The sequence below is a fragment of the Dipodomys ordii genome, unplaced genomic scaffold, assembly GCF_000151885.1.
Source record: "Dipodomys ordii isolate 6190 unplaced genomic scaffold, Dord_2.0 Scaffold73, whole genome shotgun sequence".
In the NCBI taxonomy this organism is placed as follows: domain Eukaryota; kingdom Metazoa; phylum Chordata; class Mammalia; order Rodentia; family Heteromyidae; genus Dipodomys; species Dipodomys ordii.
The window spans coordinates 8235883-8258250 of record NW_012267289.1 but is presented as its reverse complement, the minus strand read 5'-3'; the positions used below and the strand labels follow the sequence as shown (position 1 = coordinate 8258250).

The 22368-nt window shown below is 34.2% G+C and overlaps 1 protein-coding gene across 1 annotated transcript in view; it reads right to left on the bottom strand.

Annotated features, from left to right (window-relative positions):
* Positions 1–6433: 6433 nt before the first annotated feature.
* Epha6 (EPH receptor A6) overlaps positions 6434–22368 on the bottom strand; it is a 737672-nt gene continuing 721737 nt past the window's right edge. Inside the window, exons 15-17 of the mRNA XM_013024079.1 lie at positions 19045–19238; positions 7409–7558; positions 6434–6548 (exon numbers count right to left, since the gene is read on the bottom strand). Coding sequence (XP_012879533.1) covers positions 6434–6548; positions 7409–7558; positions 19045–19238 — 459 coding nt within the window. The remainder of the gene's footprint in view (positions 6549–7408; positions 7559–19044; positions 19239–22368) is intronic.

Here is a 22368-nt window from a genome sequence, read left to right as displayed (position 1 = left end):
TAATAATGAACAAATTCTTCGAAAAAAAGTAAGAAAATATAGAGAATATAAATGACAGAAATATGGATGGGAGGATTTAACCTGAGATAAAACTTTTCACTAATTCTTAATACTTTTCTAGTTACCAATTGAATTGTATTGTTATTTTCTACTTTATTTGCTGTTCAAAACAAGAAACTATTAGGGCTGGTGATGTGGCTCAATGGTAGCTCACTTGCTTAGCATGTACAATTCACGGGTTTAAATCACTAGCATTGAAAAGACTAAAAAGGTGGTGGTGGTGAAAGAGTATCTTTAAGAGCTATGTTACATCCATGTCAGATAATACTCGAACACTTTTATTAGAGGTTAATTATTTTGTATTTGATTATTATTATTGATACTTAACACTTAAGTGGAATAGTGGCTCCTTTAAGGATGTACAGATTTTGTAGTCTAATAGGTGTGAACATTTAAGCAAAGCTTTTCTCTCTTTTGTTTATAAACTTTGCTTTTAATGGGAAAGTGCAAAAATATAATAAAATAGAAGTGACTTCATATCAGGGAAGTATTAACGTTTTGTAGTCAGATTCCTTTTGAAAAGGTGAAGTTTACTCATTTAGTAGTTGTTTGTCACTCATTATAACAGAACATTTCTATTTTTATTTTCTACATGTTTCAGTAGCAATTTCAATCAGTATTGGAATGTTAATGTTAAAATTTCAAATACATTCTGAACCCAGCTAAAAAGAAAATCTTTGAATTCAGAGCAAAAATCTATGCCTTTTAATTAAGTTATAACAATGTTGACCTAATAATTACTTGAATCTAATTATTAGGCAGAAAAAGCAAAATAGTTCAAAATTAAATTTGTATACACTATATTTTTGGAATCCTTTTATCTGTATATTTCATATCAGTCCTCTCATTACAAAAATAATTTATATTTATTTACTTTTTGGTGGTTCATCTATGAACTCGGGACCTGGGTACTGTTCCTAAGCATCTTTGTGCTCAAGGCTAGAGCTCTACCACTTTGAGCCACAGTGCCACTTCTGGTTTTCTGGTGGTTCATTGGAGATAAGAGTCTTATGAATTTTTCCTACCTGGGCTGTCTTTGAACTGCGATCTTCAGATCTCATCCTTCTGAGTAGCTAGGATAATAGGCATGAGCTACCAGCACCCAGATAAAAAAATTAAATACATTTTTATCCTCACAATTCCTTAAAACATGTGTTTAATACTTGACATTTCAGGAAGAGTATGAGGAAGATGTACTATTTATTTTTATGCAGTGTGAGGACTTTCATTTCCTTTCATCATCAAGTAATATATCTGACCTAATTATAAGTAATCACTTCTTTCCACAATGATTGGATTGTGTTTGAAAAAACGTTATGCAACTAATGAAGTTCATACTTATTATTATTCCATGGATTAGGACCAGTGATTGAGTTAGGTAACAAATAATTCCAGATTTGTTTTTGTGATGTTTCCTAACTGAGTGTACCTTTGATGTAGTAAGCCTATGTATGAACTGAAAGGTTTGCTATCAGCCAATAACAATTCGTTTTTCCTAATGGGTATAAACTATCAATAAGAAAGACTCCAGTAGAGACAACCAGAATAGTATTTCCTTCTGTTTAGTGGAATATGGAGAGTTTGGAAAGAATTACATGAGAATTTGAGGTTTAAAATATTTCTTTCTAAAGTTGATTGCATATCCAATTCAGAGTGGACCAGTTCCTACTGATTTAATGTTCATTCTATGGAAAAACCCTGCTCTCAGTGATACATCAAGCACATCAACTAATGAATAGATGCTATCTAAAATTTGAGAATAAATTCAAGGCAAGGACAGTGTAGTCAAATTCATTTCTTCAAAAACTTTTATGTGTATTTGAGACATAGTATATATATTTGTTAAATTAAGCTAAATAAAGTTTATGTTGACTTCTGAAAGAAATAAAAGTTAAAAATAATATCTGACATAGTTATTATAAAAAGAAAAAGTCAAATAACTCTATTGACTCATATTCTGATTGAGGAGCACCTCCCAAAGTACAGCTCTACTTTTTGGAGTGTTCATGTGAAAAGCCTTAAACATTTTTTTATTTCAATGAGAGTATGTTGAAATTTGTGTTTGGAACAGTTAAGATAATCATATTAAGAGAAGGAATACATTTGTTTAAAAATCTCTTTTCTGAATAAAGACATTTATACTAAGTTAATAATAGCTTTTGATTCTTATCTAATTTAGTTTAAATTAACATTAAACATCTTATAGATGTTTAACATTAAACATCCTATAGAAAAGAATCATCATTCAGTTGAAATTACTCTTCAATATACTGAATTTTTAGGCAAACCATAGTCAGAACCAATACTCTGTGAGTGCAAGTGATCCAATTTATGTGAGAGGACCTATAATACTAAAAGCATCATATTGGTAATTTCCCCATTATCAGCCTCTTCTAAGGGAACCTACAGGACCTTTTCAGATTTTCCGTGCTTTCTTTGGATGATAAGAAAAAAAGGGTATAGTGAAAGAAGCCAAGAAAACAAAAAAATAAAGGATCAGTTAAAAAGTAGGAGTGGGATGAAAAAGAAAGGTTTAGATAATCTGATAATAAAATAGAAAATAAAGATCTAATACTGGAAAAAATCTTCAGAGGTTTATTTAACTTGTGGATGAGAAATTTAATAGAGAGGAAAAACAAAACAAATGTCTATTTTCTTGTTTCCCATACTGCTGTCTTCAAAACAGATTTGAAGGAAAAGACTCTGAGTAGTGTATAATCTAATGCATTTTTTCACTACTAATTTTATAAAAGTGCTCTTCAAGGATTATATTTGATTTTCATTCATATACTGAGATAAGCTGGGAAATTATAGCTAGAAAGATATTTCATTCTGGTTATAATTGAATAATTTTAAGTAAGGATTCAGAGTGAAGTAAATCATTTTGATTATGGTATACATGACTTACTTATCAATAATTATAGGATAGCTCAGTCAAAAACTGCCACAATTCTTTTCTTGTTAAGCCAAGTGTCATAATTTCTGATTGATTTTTTTAGTTAAATGATTTAAAAGACTTATGTCTTTAATTTATGTTATTTTTATGTTTTCCAAATATGCTTTACATCATGCTTTACAAAATGGAAATTGACAATCCATAAAATATAAAGGGTTTCTTTAATTTTCTAATTTTCAAAATTCAAAGAAGTGTCTTAATAGATTGGGCTAAGAACTCTAGAAATAAACTGTGTGATGCATATTTATTTATCAAAGATTATTCCTGAAGACTATGATTTGTGGGAGGTACCGATTTATTTTTGAATAATCAAGTTTTATGCTTATATATATTAAATAAATTTGAATGTGTACTGTTAAGTCTCATAGAGTTTTAGAAATTTTCAAATGGATTTGGCATGTTAAATGTTAATATTCCTTTTCTCGTTTATGTCACCCAGGGCCTGGGCCCTGTCCCTCAGCTCTTCAGCTCAAGGCTAGCACTCTACCACTTGAGCCACAGCGCCACTTCCAGTTTTCTGTTAGTTTATTGGAGATAAGAGTCTCACGGACTTTCCTTCCTGGGCTGGCTTTGAACCACAATCCTCAGATCTCAGCCTCCTTAGTAGCTAGGATTAAAGGTGTGAGCCACTAGCACCCAGCTAAATGTTAATGTTCTTGAGAATTATAATATTTATGGCATCATTGGGTCCATGATAGGTAGGCAGTGAAGAAGTAGAAATCTTTATATTTAAATGTTTCAGTTTAATCATGTATGCAAACACATGTGTGTATGTATGTGTGTGTGCCAGTACTAGGGCTTGAACTCAGGGCAAATGCACTATAACTCACTTTTTCACACATGGATTGTGCTCTACTGTTTGAGCCACAGATCCATTTTTGGCTTTTTGGTAGTTAACTGGAAATAAGAGCCTCATGGATTTTCCTGCCTGAACTAGTTTCAAACCACAATGTTCAGATTTCAGCCTCCTGAATATCTGGGATTACAGGTGTGAGACACTAACACCTTCCTTGTTTCTGTGTAATTTTGCAAATATATTTCAGCTTTGCTCTGACCATGATGAATGTCAAAATTACTAAAGATTATCATGCTTAGAGTTTTGAAAAATATAAATGGTTTTTATAAGGAATTATGAAGAATGTATAGTTGAGGGACAAAATAGAAAGGGTCTTTTCTAGTATTCTAAAGAAGAAAAATAGAAGTACAAATTAACCAGAAATAGAATAATATCAGACATTTTTATAAGAAAAAATATTCTTAACAGAGATTTAATCTTACAATTGAATCTTACAATAATCTTACAATTATTGAATGTCCAACCCACAGAAGTTTAAACACTTTAATAGAATTTATTTAATCAAGGTATACAGATGTTGCTGACAAAGTCCCGATGTAGGACCACAGTATTATATTCCTTATTTTTCTAAATATCTTTTTGTTGTATTATAAAAATAAATATATATGGTTAATAAATTTAGTTTACATCTGTTCTTAATATATATTTGAGGACAGATAAATATGGAAATTTTGTATTTCCTATAAATATAGCCAGATTTATGTAAATGTACCAAGCAAACTGCAAATAGCATATGACTGATGCGTGCCCATGCAGGTAGATGGTTAGAAAATGTTGCTAGGCATTTCTGACATATTTAAAAAGTAATAGATTTCTGACTATTTCCTTTTTTTGCATATAGGTAAGGAATATGTTAAACATTTCTAGCTTTCTCTACTTCTTTTGAAACAATAAAAATTGTGGTAAGCAAAAACAAGGAGATAAATCAAAAGGAGAAAATATGTGTAAGTACCTAGTATAATGGAACAATAAAAAAATCTTAAAATTAAAAAGGTGAAGATCCTGAAGTAGAAATATTACCATTGATACCATAAATAAATAAATAGTTAAATAAATAAAATATAATTAAGTGGAAATCTGGGTGCATGGGTAGGGCACTTTTATCTCTGACTTCAAATGCAAGACTATGTATTAAGTTAGCATCTTATTCTGTGTGTTTTATGTTTCCTTAACCATTCTTCCCCTTCCACTTAGCATGACAGCCATTTTGTAGTTTCACGGGAAACAGTGGATTAATGATGGAATTTGTTTTTCCACCAGCACTATTTTGATAAACTGATAGCTTAAATTGCCCCCCCCCAAATGCATTTCCCTCTTTTGTTACAAGCTTGTTAGAAGATTATGACAACACAACTTAGATGTGTTCATTTTTTATGTAACTATATTATGGACCCAAGTTGATATTTTATATGTGTGTGTGTGTGTGTGTGTGCATGCACACACACACACACTCATGTGTAAGAGTGATTTATAACCTGTTTGGAGTAGTCAGTTATTTCTAAAAGACTCAGAAAACAGCTGAGCATTTTCATGTACCTTAGCTTCTGCAATCAACATATGAGCATTCTTAAACTTGCCAACATACAGTTATCAGTCAGTTAGGTATGTTTAGGACCATTGTATGACTATCATAACATTCTGTTTAAATTAAATTAATCATTGCAAATTAAATCTAAAAAATATATATAAGAGCATTTATTCAATGTAGTTTTACTGAGGAGAATTGTTTTCCTCAGTATTGTTAATTATTTTTCAGAATTGTGAAGATGACTCAAATGGACAGTCAAGGATTGCTTCCATGCTTCAGTCTGTAAAAGCCATTAGCACAATCGATCCACTCTTAGTCTTCCAGGAGTGATCTTTATAACATAATAGAGAAGTATACGATAGTCAGTAAAAAGAAAAATAGAAGGGAAAAACTTCTATTACCACTTACTAAGAAGCACAGATTTTTCCTCCTTTACCCTCCCCAGTAACTCCCATCTCCCCTAGTCACACCTGACAAGAATGTACCACATGGAATCACTGGCCATTTCTGCAACCATTCTAACAACAACAGGTAGTAACAGTTAAATTGCCCAAAACAAAAACAAACAAGGGAAAATCAACTATACAATCCATAGACTTGATTTTTTTAAAAAAGGTCAATTTAGAAGTTGCTTCATCACAAAACATGAAAGTAAGGTCAGCTATTTCTCATCTACCATCAAACTACATACATCATTAAGGATGAAACACCTGGACCAATTTCTTTAGGTTTAGTCCATGAACACTTTCCAAATACTTCTATACAAAGTAGCACATCCATGCTGAGTTATGTATTATTGTGTAGAGATAATCTGCAGTGGGTCAAGCTTTTATCTGCAGGCTCATCAGAGAGGGCCTATGTAGCATGATTTTAAAATCCAGGTTGGAAGCATAAACACAAGCTGAGCAGCCACAGTCTGAACAGGAATTGTGGTTCATGGAGGGATGTTTGAGAATCAGAAGAGAGGATGGTGGAGAGATATCTTTCATTTAGAAATATTGAGGCACAAAACACAGGTTATTTTTTAGTGCTTTCATACATGAAATCCTTTCTCTTGTATGTGCATCATGTGTAAACGTAAAGTCTGTATGCTGCTGACTATTCGTCTCTGGTGTCCAATGAGTATGACTCCAATTCTCCGAATATCACTGAGAGAAAGGGGTGGGGGGAGAGAAACTAGAGTTAATATAACTGCTTAATTTTGTATTCAATGGAATATAAATGATCAACGAAAGTTTGTTCCATTTTTCTTCTCTCTTGCTCCATAGAACCAAGTTAATCTCAAATTCAATGATACAAGGAAAAACTCACCTCTAGATACCAATATGTTATTGTTTAAATAGTTTTTAGGTAGCTATTTAAATTAATAATGGTAGTAGCACAAAGCATGCAGAGTAGAAGGAATAATGTGGATACTATTTGAATTCTAATATTACTCAATACCATAAAAAGTTCCATGACATCAAATCACATGGAATTGCTATCAACATTTTGAAATCATGATAATTTTACATGATCTGGTAAAATTATTTTAGAATTTTAATTGACTTGTTTCAATTTATTATGCTCTAGCAAAGACTATCTTTGAGATAATAGAAAATAACTAGCAATTATCACAAGTAGAAAGAGCTCTAAAGTGATATGATAATATCACTTTATATGATGAAGGTAACAGGAATCAGTTATACAATATAGTAAACATGAATGATAAATAATTTACCAAGGTAAAGCAATGATGACATAAAGTGTACTATGTGAACAAGAGAAATATGCATTCTATAAACATTTAAAATGTTTGAAAAAGCTATTTGAACTAAATATACTCATTATATGTATAATAGCAATATAACAGCAAGTATAATAGCAATGTCCAACTAGAATGATAGTCACCAAACATGGTAATGACATATTTGCCTTTAGAAAGGTTTTTTTTTTATATTTGAATTTAAAGTTCTCTAAACAGAGCATCTAATTATAGTAAAACAAAACAAAACAACAACCCACTTACTCAATGCTCATTCTTGAAATCAAGTCAAAAGTTGTGAAACCTGCAGCCATGAAATTATTCGTATATTGCCCCATCTTTATAGAGTCCAGCCAGTCACCAACTGTGACAAACAAAGGATATTCAGAAACTTCACCAGGCGACTCTGGCATTCTACAAGGAGGAAAAGAGAGGACACAGAAAGACACAGACACAGACAGAGAGACAGATGCACAGAGAGAACTTTAAAACTAGATAGAACAGAGTTACTCAATATCCTTTTTTTGTTGTTGTTGTTGGTCGTGGGGGCCTGAACTCTGGGCCTGGGCGCTGTCCCTCAGCTCCTCAGCTCAAGGGGAGCACTCTTAACACTTGAGCCAGACCACCACTTCCGGCTTTTTCTGCTTATGTGCTGAGGAATAGAACCCAGAGCTTCATGCATGCAAGGCAAGTACTGTACCACTGAGCCACCTTCCCAGCCCCTCAAAAATTTTGTTTGTAATATTCTTAGAGCTAATATTTAAAGAAATACATGATTATACCTTTTATTTAAATCAGTAACTTAATATTTTACTTATCAAATCAGTCTTTTGACTTAGTTTTCTGCTTTTTTTGACACTATTCAATTGATATCTTGCTGTCTTTCTTTTAAACTTTTTTCTTTTACATAAAAAAGTGCTGTGGAAGATGCGGACTAGCCCCTCCTCTTGTCCCTAAAAGAGTGAAGAGCCCCAAATGATTTCTTCTCACTGCTTCTGACCTAATACTGAATCTGTGTTCTTTTAGGTTTTCCCATAGTTGCTGTGATAGTGCTAATTTATTTGGGCAATTCATTGATCAAACCCAACGTATGTGTTATTAAACATCTAACAAGATTCTATTATTTGTTAAAAATTATATCTGCTGTCATACAATAGATATTCATATTTAAAATATCTCATAATGTTTTTGCCATACATAATTAACTATTTTTTATTGTGAAAATACCATACAGAGGGGTTACAATTACATGGGCAAGGTAATGAGTACATTTCTTATCAAGCATTGTTGCCTCCTCCTTTCTTTCCCCTTCCCATCCCTTCTGATACCCCCCACTTCCCGCCAAAGTTGTAAAGTTCGTTTTTCGAGATTTGTACATCTCCTTGTTGTAATGGGTCCACCTGTATCCCTATTTAAGTGATTTGTTTTTTCCCTTCCCCTCCACAAATTATACCAACATCAAATACAATGAAAGCAGGGGTTATACCGTGGGGGAGGGACTTACACATTAACTATTTTATCTGTAAATAGAAACTACTAATACGTTGAAAACAGTTGATTAAACCACATGATATAAGGATTCCTCCAGCTTGAAGCAGAGGGAATAAACATTCTACTTGGTAATTGTCTGGCTAAAAATGTGTGGGAGTGCAAATAAGATTTAAAAGCTTCTGTTCAAGGTAAAAACTGAAAATACCTAACAATCAAAATTATTCCTAGAATGATGAAAGGGGTAACATGAATCAATATTCACTGTATTCCTAAACTGTCATGTTTAATGGAAACTTCTTTGTACAACTACTTAAAAGTAATGTAATATATAAATTAAAATTACTCTAAAATCCATTAAATTATAAAGAGCTGAGTTTTAGTAGCACAAGTACATCAATCATCTCCTAAAGACTGAAAGTTGCTTCCTTGGGATTCAGGACAGAGTTCCTATTCAATAATTCACTGTGTTGTTTTTTACTGGCTACACAGAATCCCCCCCATCCCCCTTCTTTAAACAGGGGTCCATTACAGGTAGAAGTTAGAGCAGATAAGGATAGTGGGAGAATACCTCAATATTTGTTCTTTATATGTGATTGGAATCTGTAAAATAAGTGCATATATTGTGGTTATATCGTACTCTATATTGAGTCTAGTTATTCTGAACAGTGACTAGCTTTTTTTTTTTTACTCTGACTCCAGTTAATTCTGAAGGTACTATTTTTAAGGTTAAGTCATATTCTTTTTTCCTACAATACAAATCGCAATGCTATTTGACTGTGGGCTGTTTCATTCTAGCTAATAACAGAAAGGCTCATAACTTGATCTAAAACAAAAATTAGCCTTGTACAAAAGGTGAAAGGCTATTCTAGTTTCTATCAAGAAAACTTTGACTTGTCACTCTATTTCTTTGAAGTTCCCTTAGAGGTACACATGTTAATAAATATCTAAAAGTTATCTAACATTATCTAACAATTATGTATGAAATACAAAACAATAAAATCTCTATGACAATTTATCAGGTTTTCAAATTGTAATAGTACCTCTAATAATGTAGTATCAGAATGTAGAAGGGAATACAAAATAACTTCTGCAAAATTTTCTTACATTTTTTTGGTCAGTTGCACATATTTCAAGAAATGCTGCCAAACAAAGTTTAAACATCAGACACTTTCCATTCGTTAGTAACAAAAGTGAACATATTTCGCCTAAGGAAAACCACGCAAGAGAAAATTAAATTTCCTAATTGAAAAAGGTGCGAGTCTCACAGTTTCAATTACTTGTCAAAGAAATCTGTTGGAAATGAGCAAAATTAAGTGTTTAATAAGCGACTTTTCTTTCAGATGGTATGCTTGATGTGTAGCGTTAGAGGATCTCTACTTCTCTGAGATAACACAAGAATAACTCCTGAGCTCTCACAATTTCATACAATTGGTAAGGGGACATGTAATTTTCTAATTTTATGTCCTTACTATAGAAAGGCAGTGGAAGGACATTCTGTAAACTAAATGATTGAGATGGTCTATTTCCCTTTTGAAAAGCATACACTATTGCTTCCAGAATGTTTCTATATCATAATTCCCTTTCTCTGCCCACATCTTTAGTAACCTAGTTACTCTTTGGCCTTTATATGGTGGCACTGGCAGTTGATTTAGTAAGGTCATGTTCCCCTCATTGTTCACAGCCACTGTGCAATAACTTTTCTTTCACCTTATCTCATTGCGAAGTTGAAAAATGGTGCTGGTTTCTGGCTTCCAGGGCTGGGTACCATCATCCTCACATGAATTCACTGGGACGTTATGTAATAAACAATAAGTGCCCTTTCTTATCAAACAATGGCAATGATAAACTCAGTCTGCTATTTGCTGAGCACAGAGAAATCTTTGTTATTTAATGATTAGTAGGGACTGTTTATCTGAGAAATGCTTTCACAGCAAAACCAGCACCTCACATATTAAAAAGTACATATTGTAAAACAGAAGGTCAAGGGTCTGCTCTCTTCTCAGAAAAATAAAGAGGGGATAGAATTTAGGGAATGTTATGTGTAAACTGTGGTCTATTTAGACTAGAGGAAGGACTAGCGTGTAGGTATAATAATATTACAGTTTAAGCAATAAAAACATATGCTGGATACACCTAAGTATATAAAAATGAGTAATGCTGATAGACCAAAAAGTTTCTAATTTAATGAGTCCTTTGAGTTCACAACAATAAGCCTTTTAATTTAAAAGGCTCTTAGGTTGTTAATAGATATCACCATTGCCCCTAAAACTTAAGAAGGCTTTAACCTTAAAATTTTATGTCATTATCATGTCACAAAATATTGTTTTTCATAAGTTATGTTTACCATGTAGATATAAACTAGGAAATGTGATCTATGCAATCTACAAAGCAATATACTTAAAATGATTCAAGAAAAGTTGTTTAAGGAAACATTATTGCAGCTGGGTGCTGATGGTTTATAATCTTAGCTACTCAAGGGGCTTGAGATCTGAGGATCTCTGTTCAAACCAGCGTGTGCAAGAAAGTTCCCATGAGACTCTTATCTCCAGTTAACTACTGGAAAATTAGAAGTGGCTCAGAATGGTAGAGTGCTAGCCTTGAGCGTAGAAGCTCAGGGACAATGTCCTGACCCTGAGTTCAAGCCCAACTACTGACAAAAACAACAACAACCAACAAAACAAACAAAAACTCCAAAACATTATTGCAAGAAAAATACTGCTTTACTATGAAATCATCAATGCATTAAGGCTTTTCTCCCCTTACCATTTTAACATAACAAACAAAACACTACTGTTTAGCAAAACCAGCCAGGTAGAGTACATTCTATTTTATAATGCCTTTATTTCATGTAATTATATTTTCATGTTTCAACAGTTTTCATATTCAAGCCAGTAAAAATATTGTATATGTTGCTTAACAACTTGTTTAAACCCTAAAACTAGACTCACATTGCTAACAACATATTTTCATTGTAGATAATTGTGTAGTCTTAGAGCATGTGTCTTTTTGTTGAATTACTTTCTTGGCAAAATATCTGCAAGATGGAAGATATATTTAAGTAAGTTAAAACTCTCATGTTGTTAGAAACTGTATTTTTATATCTTTCCATTTTATTCAGGCTTTTCACATATGTTGGAAGCATTACAGAAAGCCATGAATCAAAGGATCATTTAGAGTTGAATTTTGGATTCTTTGTAGAAAATTCCCATCCATGATGTAATGGCTGATTTATGATGAATGATCTGTTTCACTGAATTCTATTATAAAAAAATCTAGAAGAATGTCTGTTGATAGAGTGGTTAACTTATTCACAAAAATCCTGTTTATCTCTTTTATTCTATATATCTTTGTTTATTATGTATTTTCGAGTGGGGGAAGTGGGAAGTGTGAGTCAGATGACTCATTGTTAAGTTTCATATGCAGGCATAACCAGACCTAGAACTATCACTGCAAGGTTCACCATATTCTGCATTACTGCTTATACAAGAATTGCTCATCTCACCCTTTACAGCATTTAGTCAATCCACATAATAATAATCTAGTAAAACATTACTTATCTAGTTTTACTTAATCAGATAAAGGAGACAAACTCTATTCAACTTGAACATAAATCAATAAAGTAAATTTACTACTAAAATGAAAGCATAATTGGACTCACAATGCTAAACATTCTCAAATGAATATAATATAAACATGCCATCTATCTTGTGGAAGTTCATACTGGTGAACATTGCTCAAAATAATCTCTCAGTGCTAAATTGGAAGCACAAATTATTTCTGTTAGATTTTTATTTTCAGTAAGTTTTCAGTTTCTTATTGCTATGCACATTGTATGTGTGTGTACATACATATATATATATATGTATAAATGTATACACACACGTAGAGACTGATAACTTGGAGAAAACATCAAAGGATGAAACTTCAAAGTAAATTTAAAATTTGTATATTTTCTTAAACATTTGGGAAGGATAGATGCAAAACAAGAATAATACTTAAAAATCCAACACTCTACTGTAATTTTGAACAGAACACTCAGTACATATTTCACCGAACCAGAATAATAGGTCAGTGAATCTCTGAAAAAGCCAATTTTTTGTGGGGAAATAATCCAGGGTTAGAAATAGATTTCATACCATATGCTAAGTGCAATGCATTGAAAGTGGCTGTCAAAAATGTCATCATGAGTTTGATCACTAGCACTCTAAAACCAAAAACAAAATGTGGTCTGTATTTGACCTTAGTGAGAAAGACTGTTGTGCTGATTAGTAATGTCTTCCATATCAAGGAAAAAAAAACAAAACAAAATGAAACATGTCTGCCAGCATCAAAAAAGAAATAAATGAACTTCAATCTACAGAAATGCCTGAGGATGTAGTTCTGGACAATGTTCCTGCCAGATTCCCTCATTTCTCTATATTGTTGTACTTACTACTTTCCTTCCCCCCCTAATATTCTTCAAGAGGCTGAGCATGTTAGGAGTATGTCTGGGGAATATATGAACTTAACTATTTGCTACTTATTCCCCTGGGTATGGGAATATACTTTTACAGCCTACATGCTGTTGCTATGCTAAAAATTCTTTTAGGGATTTTTAATCTTCCCCATTTATGAAACCTTTTTAGCCTAGAGACAAACCTAACTGGAAATGTAAAAATGCAACTACTACAACTACTATATATTCGTACTGCTCAAATAATGCTGTACTAGAAAACATCTAATCATTTTCTGTAATTCTATACTAGTAGTGGAAACAATAAGGGATTTGGCATTGGCAAATCTCAGCCTTCATGGGCTACTAATTACTTGCTATTACCATTGACAAACTTACCCTCTTTGAAACTTCATTCCTTTATATGAAGGATGGGGACTATAACAGTGATGATTATAGACACAACTGCTTTAAGTGCTCAGCATATACAATGACTGACTGGCATACAGAACACGTGTCAACAATTGTTATTGTTCAGGATATATATTAGAATTTTTATCAGTATTGCTATAGGTATTTACATTAATGATATAATTCTCTTGTGCCAGAAGTTTTGGTGACTTATATTTAGATTTTCTAATGTGAAAATAGTTTTAACTGTTTGATCAAAGTTTCATACTTCCTTTTTCTTTAATAAAACTTTGAATATCAGTAAAATTTCAATGCTAATTTTGGCCAGACAGTTACTCTTTTTTCATAAAAGCCAACAGTGTTAGCAACAAATATCAAAATATGACAAGTTGTCCATGACTCGGTACACAATTTAGGAAGTGTTGGTTGTATGCTGCCCAGGCAGCATTGTGCAAGATCTTTTAAAAAATGCACAGGCAGTTTTACATCAAATTGTTGAAAGTTGCTACACCCACAAGATAGCACTACTGGCACATGATTAACTACATGCATGGATTAGTATGTTTCACATGTTTCTAAAGCAGTGGTTCTTAATTTTATTTTCCTTCAATATTCATAAATTATTGGACATCAAGTGCCAGAAAGTTCAATTATAGACTTATATATACTAAGGAAAATAGTTATAGTCCCAAAGGACGAAAAATTTTAAGATATCCTTAAATATAGCCTAGTAGGTAGTGAGAATATTGATGTTATATTGGTTAGGGCAAGCCATGATATCTGAGGGGTATGGACCATTTGGGAAACTGTTGTCCATTCCTAAGGGAATGGTCAAGAAGCCCATCATCTGCAAAAATACTTTGTCAATAATATGCTGGGGATATGGAGAATGACTACAAGAATTATTATTATTATTTTTCATTCATTGCAGCTCTGCCCAAAGGGCATTATTCAGTCCACTCAGTAGGCTTCAGTAGCAATCAGAGGCGAATGCTGAAGAGAGTGGAACAGAAATGTGTAGGACAATGTATGTGGGAAGGGGGAGGTAAATAGAGCTGGGTGAAAGAGAGCATAAGGTAATTGGCTTCGCTTGTTCTGTTGAACTACAGGTCCTCAGAAACAACCCAGAGCTCTCTGGATGTATACTGACTTGGATTCAGGAATAGCTACAAGGTTGATCTTGAGTTGATGTAGAAAAACAAAGGCAGGGAAACAAAACCACACATTCCCATACCATTCCCAGTGCTGTTCCATGCACAACCTTGACCTCAAGCAACCCTCTTTCTGCCAGGGATTATTCACCATGTGAAAGATACAAGTAATTCTTTAAAAGGCAGGGCATGATTATAAAATGAGTGGAGGGTACTTTGAAATTGCTACTGTGAAAGGATGACTGCTTATGCCAAGATGATAGTTTTGAAAATAAATTTTGACAATTCATTCTCTATAAGGTAGTTTTTATAATATTACTTAGATATCTGTTTACTTTCTTCAGAAGGAAGGGAACAAGCATATTTGATGCTATAAACAGCTCTAAATATTACTACAAGATAGGGACAAGCACAAATTATTCCATTAATAGATGCTCTGCCTCTGATCAGTAATTTTTCCTTTTAGATCCTCTGACTTTTGAAAGGAAAGACTACAGATATAAAGTTTGTAGCTTTCTAACATGTTACTGTAAAATTATTAAACCATGGGCTTCATAGCCTTTCTCATTTGCTCTTGTCACCTTAATTTCTTCCACACTATTCTGTCAAGGAAAAGGGTAAAAGCTTCTCAGGTGAATTCTTGAGAAAAAAGCAATTAGGGTGGAATAAAAGCCATGGGGACCTTGTGGATGAGAGAGTGATGTTAGTACAGATGTGAGAGAAAGCTGGGAGTTTGCAGATCCTGGAGAAACAGAGAGTCTAATAAAAGAGACTGTGGGCTATGCACGGAAGTTCTTTTACATGACTGAAAAACATGTAAGAGGAAAGTTGGTAATTCTACCTTATGTTGCATTTCCTTAATCCAGTATCACTCTGGGACAGATCTCTCGCCTTGCGACCTTAGAAGATGGAGAAGCTCTGTCTCATGGAGAGATATGCCACAATTTTGTAAGCGCAAAAACAAAGCATTCTTTAGCTAATGTTTCTGTCCTTTACTTGCTATACCACTGCACCAAACAGTCCCAGTTCTCTGGCACTCTGTGGAGAGTAGTGGGGTAAGTAGGTGACCAGGGAAAGTTGTTCTGGCTGTTGCCAGTATAAGAATGTTGATAAGGTTCAGGCATAATACTCTTAAAGCATTGTTCCATTGTTTCTCCCAGGAAAAAAAAAGAGCAAAAAGCAGTAGCACATACATCTTTGTCAGAAACAAGGATAGCAAATCAGTCACAGAACTTCCATTTGGTCTCTAAGAGATTAGACTTGAGAACTAAATCAAGGTGTCAGTCTCACATATAAAGCACACAGCTCCTATCATGCATATGGCAAGGCTATCACAGAGTTTGCATTCCACTGTATTCCTGCACACCTCACTAAATCATCTCTCTGTCTTTGTCTCTGTCTCTGTCTCTCTCTCTCTCTCACACACACACACATACACACCTCTCATCCTGATTGACCTCTGGGTCCTTTTTGATTTTTTGACGTTTTCTCATCTTAAAGTTCTTTCATTAATGTTTTCCAAAGATAATGAGCATGTGCAACCTCAAAAATACTCACAAGGAATTGTGTTATCTGCTTTTGTTCAAAAAGAAAGGTAGAGCCATTGCACAGTGAGACAGCTTTGTGGCTAGGCTTTGGCACTGAAGTATGTAAACCTTTCACCACAAGAAGTCCGGACTCTGGGAAAAACTGTCTTTTCCATCTACGTGTGTTGCTTCAAAGTTCATCCTTTGGCCTGGTCGCTTGGCTCTTGTTTAGGAAAAGAGGAACTGCTTTCAAGATAGAATCAAGATACACCCCAAATTGTTCAAGAAAAAAGCTGAGGGTGTGGGTATATTTTGAGATTACTTGTGTACTGTTAATCTTGTATACATTTTACACTATTCAAGCTAGCCCATCATGAGCAGATTGTGAACCTGAGCTCAACCAATCAGAGTAGGAGCAGGGCTTCCTGCTTTAAGGTTCAATAGGGGAGAAGATTGCCTGAGTTCGTTTGCCAGATTTTTAGCTGATGGAACACCCTTCTGCAGAAATAGATTTTTTGCCTTGTTGAGACAATTATCTTTCTGTCTATTGTTGTGACTCCAGTAGTTCTTAGAGAGCATATTTATAAGACAACATCCTATTCCATGAATATAGACTCACTTTGTGGTCTCTTTCCATTAGGACTTTTTTTCCCCCTCTCAATATTAAAGCAGGCCCAAGTCTCTTAAGATATATCTAAAATAGCCGGGCGCTGGTGGCTCATGCCTGTAATCCTAACTACTCAGGAGGCTGAGATCTGAGGATCATGGTTCAAAGCCAGCCTGAGCAGTAAAGTCTGTGAGACACTTGTCTCCAATAAACCATTAGAAAACCAGAAGTGGCGCTCAAGCGGTAGCATGCTCACCTTGAGCTGAAGAGCTCAAGCCCCACGAAGGACAATATATATATATACAAACAAGAAAATTTTCCTTTATTTTTTCTTTACTGTTGGATACAGGCTTCTGGACACAAAATCAGTCCTATGGATAGTTCTTTCTGACATCAAATTCACTTGCTCTGTACTGATGTCTTTTACAACTTTATTGAAAATGTACTTGAAAACACTTCACTGGTAAATCTCATAGACATACTTTGTATTACTTAAGGTTTGTGAAGCATGGGTCATTATTATTCATGGAACTCTTCGTTTTTCGCCTTAATGTGGTACCCTTTCGATTGACCTCATTACTAGTTTGGCTCTTCTTTCTTAATGACTTGATAGTTCATGTCTTAAATCTTGGTATCCTAGGGGATTGCATAATTTTCCTCTGGTTAATTCCACTCTTTATGGTCTTCATATGGTATCTTATGATGCTAGTTGCTACAATCTCTATGTTGTTGATCTTTTACATTTGAGCCCAGATCTTTTTCCAAGGTTCAACTTACGAGCCCATTTTCCTATTACATATCTCTACTTAACAGTCCTTCAGGAAATTTGGTTTTCATGCTCAAAATAGTCTCCATTTGACTCCAAAACATGTCATTCTTCCTCTCTTAGTGACTAAATCATTGGCTGACATGTCTAAGAAAGAAACCTGACAAATATCCTTGGTTCTTTTCTCTCATCTTCCTTCAATATTCTACCACTGCCCAAGATATATCTTTTTTTTTCTGTCCAATTCATTCTCTTCTCTTCTGACCTCAACCTTGTTGTCATTTTATAACTTAAGCCCTTATCTTCAGCTTGGCTTGTTAAAAGAAAAACAAAACAAAACGAAAAGACCCAAATAACTATTACTTTTTCCAGGCTTGTTTCTGTAAACAATTTTACATTCACAGTCTAAGTTAACTCGAGAATGGTCTTGCAGGATCATGTCCATTTTCTTGCTTAGAATACTTCAATGGTATCTATTACTTTAGTGATAAAATCCAAAATGCCATTCTCTCCTGCCCCCTACTCCCTTACTGCTTCCTGTGTTGGATTGCTTTAGGGAAGATGGGCTAGAGTAATAGTTTAATCTCTAGCTATTTCATGCTTGGCTTCACTTTACTGAGGCTGCCAATTAGTGATTTAGAGGTGAATTCTTATGTGCTCTGCTATGAACAGAGGCTTGTTTTAAGTAGTCCTTGAAGAGCCTCAATCTCCTTGTCACTAAAACCCTGCACTGACTTAACCTGTGACCTGAAGTTGAATGTCTGTATATCCTCTTGGTCATCTGCTAAGTCAGTAAATTGAGTTTTGGAATGATTTTAGTTAATGCTAATTTAACCTAAAAGAAGAAATATACTTTCAACTTAATGATATTTTAGATGTAATATTTCTAGATATAGATAACAATCTTTTTTCTTTGACTCTTCCCTTGATAATTGCTTTTCAGAGAAAGGTTAGTAGATCTCAGTTCTCCTGAGTTTTATAAAATGGTGTATGAGTGTCTTCATTTTCCTGCCTTGTCATCTGTCTGATTCTGGTTTTAGGAAAGGAAAGAACCCACAGCTAGGTGTGATCATATCAGCAGGAAACTTCCTTCCTCCTGGCTGATTCACAAATTACCTCTGTCTTCTTTGCCATTTCAAATAGAGGGTCAGAACATTGAACAAAAAAATTAAGGGACCATGTACATATATGCTCTCTCTCTCTCTTTCTCTCTCCCATAAATATATACACACATTCTACTTATAAGGATCAGCAAAGAAAAATACATAAATTTTGGTGTCATAGAGGAAAAACAAAGTAATTAATTTTAAATATTATCTTTGAAAAAATAAAAGAAGGTGTTTTCTTGTGAAAAAAGTCTGTACTTTTAAAAATATTAAGCATTTTTTTCTGTTATATAAGGCTAACAACTAGACAGTTACCAAGGCAAACTCCCCACTATAACAGCTACTTTTGTTTGTAGCCTGAAAGAAATTATGATTGTCAAGGGGGAAAAAATCAACATTATGCATCTTACACAAGGATGTCCTCTACCAGGGTGTGAAGGGCACTGGGATTTCGGATCAGTTTGTCAAGGAAGCTGACAATGTCAGTAAATTTCGGTCTGTGATTTCTCTCCTTCTGCCAGCAATGGAGCATCAGCTGGTGTAAAGACGCTGGGCAGCCCATGGGAGCTGGTAGTCTGTAACCTTCCTCAATGGACAGAATGACCTAAATACAAATACACAAAGATTATAGTTTTATTTTTGGAGGACAAAGAAACCATATATTAAGTAATGCATGTTTTTGTATTTCAGTAATAGAAGGTAAATTATTGATAAGCATGGAAACTCCTTGTGATAAGTACACAGAGTCTAAATAGAAGTAAATACCAGAGTTCTGAACAAGAACTAAAAGTATCCCCACAGTACCTGCTGACCCCTGGGAGAGGAAAACATATTTTAAACATGCACTGCTCAAGAAGCAGTTTTGTGTGATCTAGTTGGAGTATCTCAAGACCCAATATGAACATCAGAAAATTACTGGATATTGGCACATGTAGTACTAACTATATGTGACAGATGTTTCAAAGTAAATGAAAATTTAAGTAATATTCTGCTATGACATGACATTTTTATCCTTTTTAATTTTGAGGAACATGTTCATGGTGTTGAGGATTGCCTTCTTTAATAAGATCAATACATGTTATTTTCTAGCCTTCATTGTGTACTTAATTCTTTCTTAATTTATTATCATATACTTAGTCTGATATTGACCTAAAAAATCATTTCCCCCCAGACTCCAAGGTCCTTAATACTTGAAAGGACAGCAATGGCTGGCATAGTTTAGTAAACAAAAGGACTATTCAGCCTGAGAATCTAGGTTTGCTAGCTGAGGAAACAGAACGATTGCAAGCTGAGGCCTTACAGTTAATCTCCAATACTGGAAAAGAATGTACATCTCTTAAGGTTATGACTGATTGTGCATGGCCTAAGGTTAGGCATTCTGTAAAGTGGAAAAGTGTTTATAACAATCATATTTGCTTTACTTTTAAGATGAACTCATACACAGCATGGAGTCAAGAGGAAGTTTGTAATGATCCTAGCCAGAAATCTACATGGTCTTAGTTGAGGTAACAGTCGTGGTGTACAAAAAGCAGATTAATTCAGTGCTTCAGCAGACATACAGAAGTGGAAGGAGATTAGAGGTGACAGGGAAGGAAGAGACAACAATAATGATTGGGGTTTTTGTTTTTTGCTTCATAAAACAGGGTGATGGGATAATAATAGGTCCATTTTTATGAGCTTTTGGAGTTTAGATTGAAGCATTATGTGTATATAGCTTGGAATTCTTACTAAATGCCAAGTAATGGCTTGTTTTTAAGAATTGCTTATTCAAGTCTTAGAATATTTATTATGTGAGTATAGTTTTTACACATTTTATTGATAGGAGAATTGAAACTTAAACTGATGAACAGATTGGGGCAGTATTGTGTAGCAAATATTCTCTAGAGCATAGACTGATGTCATCACAGTAGCCTCTGAACCACACTAGTTGTAGAGACTGTCTCTCCAGAAGACATGACATCTTCAACTCAATTGCCTGAATTAGATTGAGAGCCCTCTTTTCTGGGTTCTTTGTTTGTAACATCTGTCGCTTTCTTTCCAGATTTCTGTATTTATCATCCAGAGGATATATCACTTCATAGAGGGACATTAGACGTATTTGTGCAAAACCAAGCCTAAGACTCTTCTTTGGGGTTTTCTCTCCTTTGCAAAGAGGATCATCATTCTCTCCTTTTCAGGAGACCTACTGGAAGATCTCTGGGCCTCTGAGTTCCCTGTTACCCAAAGTTAACTTAAAGTCATGCTGTGCCTACCATCTTACTATATTTTAAATCTGGCCACTTACAATCCTCTTTCTAAATGACAGAGGTCTCATTTTTATTACTGCACAGCCTGGTCTTTCAGCCTCATCTTTTCCTCTTGCAACTATCCTTTTCACTATAGTGGAAAAACCTCACTGCAGTGGGTCTGTGACCACGTTTCTCCATATCTGAAATTCTCCTGTGGCCCTCCATCACGTTGACTCTCAGCCCACTCCTCTGTGGCCCTCAGCCCTCTTCTCTGTGACCTGTCCTCTTTGACCCTTTGCTTTGGGCATTACAGAACACTTGCTGTCTCTCATCTGGTTGAACTGAGTTCTTGAAAAATTTCCCCCCATAAACTCCCAAGCATGATGTCTTGTCAAGCCAAACAATGACCCATTGTCAGATATGTAACTTATAAAAGCTGTATTTTAAAAGTAGCTTGAGAAAAACTACATTAACCTTTATCTTCATAAACATTTCTTTTGTGGAAATTTATGCTTTATATCTGCTTTCTGATTCCTTAATTAAGGACTGACAGGGAACAGCATATGGGTGCTTTGTCTAAAAGACTAATTGAGGTTAGTTGTTTTAGGAGATGAAAGGGTGATAATTAACTGGAGAGAATTTTGTAACAGTTTGGTCTTATGATATTCATAGGCTGTCATCCTCTGGCAGATTAGTTATATAAGGTTATATCCTTATCCAACCATGTAAGAGAAAAAATTAAAATAAACAGAAAAATCTAAAAGTGACTGCAATAATTTCCATCTGGAGGCAGAAGAAATTAGATTCTGTCAGAAATTATTATCTAAAACCTGGCTGGTTGTTCTAAATAGACCATACTACATTCCTTATCAACACTGCAATTTTTAGCAGCTCAGAATCAACATGGGGCATGCTGCTTGCTTCTGTGCTTTTGGTGAATCTGATGAGTTTTCCAATTGTGTTGATTGTGTCTGAATCTAAACAGGCAATGCATATCTTTTGTTAAATGAGCAAACAAGGATTAGACAGTTATTATGAAAATATTGAGATATTCCTGAGCTAAACTAATGAACTAGGATTGCTTGGACTGTATAGTGTGCCACATTTTTGCTATAAGCCTGTTCAATATTTCCCCCAAAGGGTTCATATTAAATTGAGTCATTTATTGTTACTGTGAAATGAAACTGACTCAATTTTTTTCCAGGATTGCAATGAATAACTAAGTGGATTATTAAGTTACTTTACTATTAAAAAATCTTCCTTCTAAGTATTTAGTGTGGTTGTTTGGAAAACATAAGAATTAAGATTGAAGGAGGAAGCCAAGGCAAAGGATCCTAGTAGGCATTTGCTTTTTTTTGATAATATGAATTAGCATATTTAGATTCATGATACTGTAACATAGAAAATGTATTTTCTTGGTGTGCATGTAAATGTCATATCTACATGGAAAAGCAAGGAAGAAAAGATAGGAGGAAGAACAAAGGAAGGAAAAAGTGGTGATTAATA